The following is a 5765-nucleotide window of genomic DNA, read 5'->3' as shown; positions in this document are numbered from 1 at the left end:
ACAGGCGCGCGCTACCACGCCCGGCTAATTTTTGATTTATTGACCCACCTTGCCAGGGTGGGTCTCAAACCCGCGGGCTCAGGCAATCCACTCGCCTCGGCCTCCCAAGGCGCTGGGATTACAGGCTGAACCACCGAGCCCGGCCGAGGTATCAAATTTTTAAAGTAATAACAATGTAGAGTTCAGTAAAATGAAAAACTGGTTTTCAACGAAAAGGGAGATGTCTGGGGACGAGGTGAGCGTTGAATTGGCCCCGGCGTGCATCCTGTCCCTGGTTTGCTTCCTTGTCTCCCTCGCCCAACCCCCAGCTCCACGCTGGAAAGGATTGTATTTCTTCTCTGCCGCAGAGCCTTCTAGCCTGGTTCTTGGCACAGAGAAGATGCTAGGCTGGTGTTTGGAAAGACGCCAGGGGGAGGTGAGGAGAGCACGGAGAAGCAGCGTGGAGGGTCTTGAGCAGGCGTGGCGGGAGGATGGTCAGCCTTGCCTGATGCCTCGTGGCTGTGCAGCGTGCCTTTTTTGTAATTCGCCGGGGTGCGTCGTCGAGGGCTGAGTCTGGATGTGGAACGGGATGGGCAAGAGCTGGGGGGAGTGCAGGGAAGCTGGGCACCGTCTGCACCTCCGGCCACGGCTGCCTCTCCTGGCATCTGAGGCTGCAGGAGCCGCCTGTGCTCAGCCCACCCTGATGGCTTCCTTCCATACCGCTCTGGAAAGGAACGAGGCCTCCTTCAGACGGCTTTTGCTCACCCGGACCTGGCCTGCTGCTCCGCTCTTAGTTCTCACCATCCCGAAGGCTGGTCGTCGCCTCTTTCAGTTCTTGCCAGAGTCAGCAAACATCCTGTGTGTATGAATAGAAGGTTCCAGTCCAGTTGATGATAGTTAACTCCAGGTGGTCGTGAATTGACTGCAGATTCACCGTAAGTTATTTGAGCCCCTGATTGCTACTTTTTTTCTGTGATCAGATACCATAGGTTTTCCCTTTTGAAACTTGGGTTTTTTGGCTGAAACTTGGGTTTTTTGGCCCGTTATCCCAGCACTTTGGGAGGCCGAGGCGAGAGGATTGCCTAAGCCCAGGGGTTCGAGACCAGCTTGGGCAACTTGGCGAGGCCTCGTCTCTACAATAAATCAAAAATAGCCAGGCGTGGTAGCACCTGGAGTTCCGGCTACTTGGAAGGATCTCCAGAGCCCAGCAGGTCAAGGCTGCGGGCCCCTCCAGCCTGGGCAATGGAGTGAGACTCCAACTCAAAAAGAAGTTTTAGTTTTTGAATTTAGAGATTCGGGAATTCATAAGCTAGACTTGATTTTCAGAAAATGCATAGTTCTTTATGACGACAAGAAGAAATCTCAGTTTTCTCTGAGATTCTTTTTTTGAATCTGGATTTATCTAGGGTTTTTTGAGATCAATTTTGTTTTGATTTTTTAATTTCATGGATTTTTGATCATTACGTAATTAGAAGAATTTCACAATGAGCCTGTTGCCTCCCTGCACTGAGGAAAGTCATGTTTGCTTTCTAATAATGAATGTTTCTGGGACTTCACTGATACTTAGTTGGTGGGATACGGTTATAAAATTCTATAGGAAAGTGGTTCTCGAGGTTTCCACATTTACCAAAAAAACCTCCCAGAACCCACACAAGACTCGTTCTTTAATTTACTCAAGCGACAGACCATGCTTAGCTTCACAGGCCCCTCGAAATAGCTCTGTGGCACCAGAAATGTATGGTCCCTGTCTGAAATAGCTCAGTATTTCCAAAAACTGTAGCAGGAAATGAAAAAGGACTACTGTCCCTTTTAAAAATAACTGAAATTTTTTTTTTAATTGGCTGTGTATTTTCAACTCTGGTTTAAGTGTACATTTGATATCCTGATGAAAACAAGTTGTCACCCCCAACTTTGAAATATTTAGGTTGAAGGAAAAAATGGCACTTAGATTGTTGGACTCAAGGCTGGTTGTAGGATTAAGGAGAATTATTTCAACACTGCGGAGTCATACAAAGATAGAATGAATTCAGACTTTGATGAGTACTCTGACTTGAAGCTAGAAAAGCCGACTGTGTCCCCGTGTCCTTGGCCTTGTGCTGGAGCAGTGCTGGCTGGCGTTGGTCGAGAAAGGCCTGGGCGTCACTTTTTTCTTTTTGGCTGTTTGCATCGATCAGCCTAAACACCCCAGGTAGCGCCTTCTTCAGTGAGATGTTATGTGGATGGTCGCTATGGTAACCACGGGACACGGGAGGTCTCATGCTGCCTGCTTCCACAGCGTCCCTCAGGGAGCTGTGTGGTGCAGCTCTGTAGGGGGGCTGCATTCAAGAAACTAAAAAAAAAAGCTTCAAGCACTTCTGCATAGCAGTCTCTGTGCTAAGTGCTCGACACAGCTTCTCTCAGTTCATTCTCCCAAGCCCTTGTGCTGATCTGTATATGAGAAGGGACGGTGAACCTCAGAGAGGTTCGGTGACTTGCCTGAGTACCCCATCAAGCAGCTGGCCGGGCTGACCCGGAGCTGGGAACCCCCTGTGCCTGGAATCGCCACCAGCAGGCTTGGTGAAGAGAACAGCCCAGCAGATGTAAGTCTGACTTTAGCAGGGATAATTAGGCTCAAGGAAGAGTCATCCCACCACACAGGCATGGGAGCGGTTCAGACTGTTAGCAGAAACTTCCGTCGTCTCCTGTCTTCTTCCACATGGGCTGAAGGCCGCGGTCACGGAAGGGAGGGTTCTCAGATGCCATCATTACAGCCCGTCTCTCCCTTTTCCTGTAATTGTATTAGTTGAAACCGGGAGTTCAGAAAGAGACAGTCTTACATCTCTGATTGAGATCGTAGGTGATCATAACAGGTTTAGACAGTGACTTGACAAGTATTTACTGACTTAATTCATAGCATAGAGATTAGTTTCAAAGATGTGTAAAAGGAACCGGCTCAGCACAACCACAAGTGCCACTTGAACAATTTGTAAATGAAAAAATAAACTTTTTTTTTTTTTTAATTTTAAATCGGAGATGCGGTCTCACTGTGTTGCTCAGGCTAGTGTCGAACTCCTGGGCTCAAGCAATCCTCCTACCTCAGCCTCCCAAAGTGCTGGGAGTACAGATGTGAGCCACCTTGCCCGACCTGTAAGGAAAAAAACCTTTGAATCTGAGTATATCGATTTATCTGGGCTGCAGTCACAGAGGACCAGAAACAGTGTCTTAAACAACAGAAATGTATTGGCTCACAGTGCTGGAGGCTGGAGTCGAGGTGGAAGTGTCAGCAGGGTTGCTCTCTTCAGAGGACCAAGAGAGCGTCTGTGCCAGGCCTCTCCTCTGGCTTCCAGGGGTTGCTGGCGATTCGCAGGGTCTTCTCCCTGTGTGTGTATCTATCTCCGTATTTTCTTTGTAAAACACTGTAGCCATAATGGACAAATAAGCCAACCTTAGTGACTTATTTTAACTGAATTCCCTCTGTAAAGATCCTTTCTTGGCTAAGTGTGATGGCTCATGCCTATAATCCCAGTGCTTTGAGAGGCCCAGGTGAGAGGATTGCTTGAGCCCAGGAGTTTGAGACCGGGCTGGTCAACATAGAGCTCATCTCTACCACCCACCCCCGCCCCCCCAGAAAAAAAAAAAATCAAAAAATAAACCGCGTGGTGGCGTGTGCCTGTAGTCCCAGCTACTTGGGAGTCTGAGAGGGAAGGATCACCTGAGCCCAGGAGTTGGAGGCTGTGGTGAGTTGTGATTGTGCCACTGCACTCCAGGCTGCGTGACAGAGTGAGACCTTGACTCCAAAAAAAGGAGAGGGGGGAGAGGGAGGTACCGCTTTTCCAAATAAGATCGCGTTCTGAGGAACTGGGGTTCAGGACTTCATCACATGAATTTGGGGGCACAGGCCAGCCCCAACACTGAGCACAGACCCCTGTGTGTCACATGCACCCTTTCCCTGGCGGCTCGGCCCTCCCACCTGCACTGGCTGGGGCGTTAGAGACAGAATATCCAGGGTACTGAATGAGCTCCACTTAGTGGGTGCAGTTCCTGTCCAGAAGAAGACCCACGTGATGGAACTCCACAGCAATTTGAACATGGCAGTTTTGCCCGGCCAGTCCAGCCTGCTCCAGGCTGGAAGCCCGCACGGGAAGGCTGGTGTGGCTGCTGGCTTCCTCGTCCCACCCCTTCTCCCTCGCACATCTGCTGCCCTGACCCTGACAGTCAGGCCTGGAGAGGCTTGAGGACAGAAGCCCCTTGGCGGCTGGCTGGGATGTCGTCACCGCTGCCGTGTGGGGGCAGGTGTGTGGCTTTTGTCGTAGGTTCCTGGGCGATCGTCCTGCAGAGCCTCCCCTTGGGCTCTCAGGGTGTGGGGGCCTCTCCTCCCGCTGGCCGTTGCCACTGGCACGCCACCCCTCCGCTGGTTATGTCCACCCTCTAGGAGGTGCTGTCTTGGGAAGCTTCTGTTACGCGCCCCGTGCCAGCTGTGACAGGGTCGGCTGCTGGGTAGACACAGCAGTGACTCACCCCTAGACTCTTCCGACTCGGAATCAGACCCTCCTCTGTGTCCGCCGAGGTCCGGGAGATGCTCATCCAGGTCTCCAGGGAGTTCTTGAAACCTTCCCAGCTGGGTGTGAGGTCAGGAGCTGCGTTCTCCTCTTTCCCCCGAGACAGGTGGGAGTGAACACACTGCGCCGACACCCTCAGCTGCACTGCACACCGTGCGTCTCAGCGGGTCAGAGGCGGGAGGGACCGACCGGCTGAGACAGGCGGGTGGGGCTTGACCCTTCGAAAGCCCCGTGCAGATGGTCTGCTCTGCTGGCATCTCTCTGCAGCTGCTGACTGTGCTACTCCTGGGAGTCACCAGTCGTATGGGAACAGTTAAAGGAAGGGGAAGAAGACCGGTCATGGGATGGCGTCACTTGCAGAGGAAAGCTCATAACCGTTGATTTACGTCACTTACAAGAGAGGGGGCTGGGTCGCTGCATATGAATTCTGAGCCCATTCGGGCGTTGCAGTTTACACATTTAAACATCAGGAAGCACAGTTTAGTATAAAACCGTTTGTCGATTGGCAGACATCTTCCGCTGCTTAGTTGTTTATCACGTTTGGATTGACTCAGTGCAGAACTGACCTCACAGCTTCCCGGTTTTGCCCATGTGACTTTGTGCAGGATCTCTGAAGGGTGCTTAATTACCGCACTCTGTAGAGCTTTATTAGAGAGGGTGGGGTGGGGGGAGTGTGTTTGTGTGAGTCCAAAAGCAGCTCTGTGCTCCTCGTTCTACTCTGCAGTGACCATTCTGTTCCAAAGATATAATACACACTCCAGCCTGGGTGACAGAGTGAGACCTTGTCTCAGAAAAAATGAAAGAAAGATAAGATATACCTACTGGGTCTCTGCTACATTTAATTCCATTACAAAAGAATCCACTCAGCAGTTTAAAATAAAAGTGATAATGTCGAAGCGTGTTACTTCCATCTCTTTATAGGACATTCAGAGTTGAATAACAAGAGATCAGTTTAAGTTCATAGTGTTTGTATTATATACTGGGATAATTATAATTTATTTGTCTGTGTAATGTAATTCTCTTGTCCTTTCTTTTTTTAAAAAAGTAGGTAATACTCAGTGGAAGAGACCAGAGTAGAGACCCTCTTTAAGTAGGAAAAAGCTGACAGGCAGATAAGCAGTGTTATTCAAGCCTGTTTTGACAAGTAATCAAAACAAATATTGAACTCTTTCTTTTTTTTTTTTTGAGTTGGAGTCTCACTCTGTCGCCCGTACTGGAGTGCAGTGGCCGCTTCCGGCCCCCCCAACT

The 5765-nt window shown here is 50.1% G+C and overlaps 1 protein-coding gene across 1 annotated transcript in view; it reads left to right on the top strand.

Annotated features, from left to right (window-relative positions):
* The first annotated feature begins 220 nt into the window (after positions 1 to 220).
* TMEM123 (transmembrane protein 123) overlaps positions 221 to 5765 on the top strand; it is a 16664-nt gene continuing 11119 nt past the window's right edge. Inside the window, exons 1-2 of the mRNA XM_021709014.1 lie at positions 221 to 415; positions 4174 to 4267. Of these exons, the coding sequence (XP_021564689.1) occupies positions 221 to 415; positions 4174 to 4267 (289 nt within the window). The remainder of the gene's footprint in view (positions 416 to 4173; positions 4268 to 5765) is intronic.

The sequence above is a fragment of the Carlito syrichta genome, unplaced genomic scaffold (assembly GCF_000164805.1).
Source record: "Carlito syrichta isolate Samal-C Ts95f unplaced genomic scaffold, Tarsius_syrichta-2.0.1 Scaffold153965, whole genome shotgun sequence".
Lineage (NCBI taxonomy): Eukaryota > Metazoa > Chordata > Mammalia > Primates > Tarsiidae > Carlito > Carlito syrichta.
This window is presented reverse-complemented; position numbering and strand designations above follow the sequence as displayed.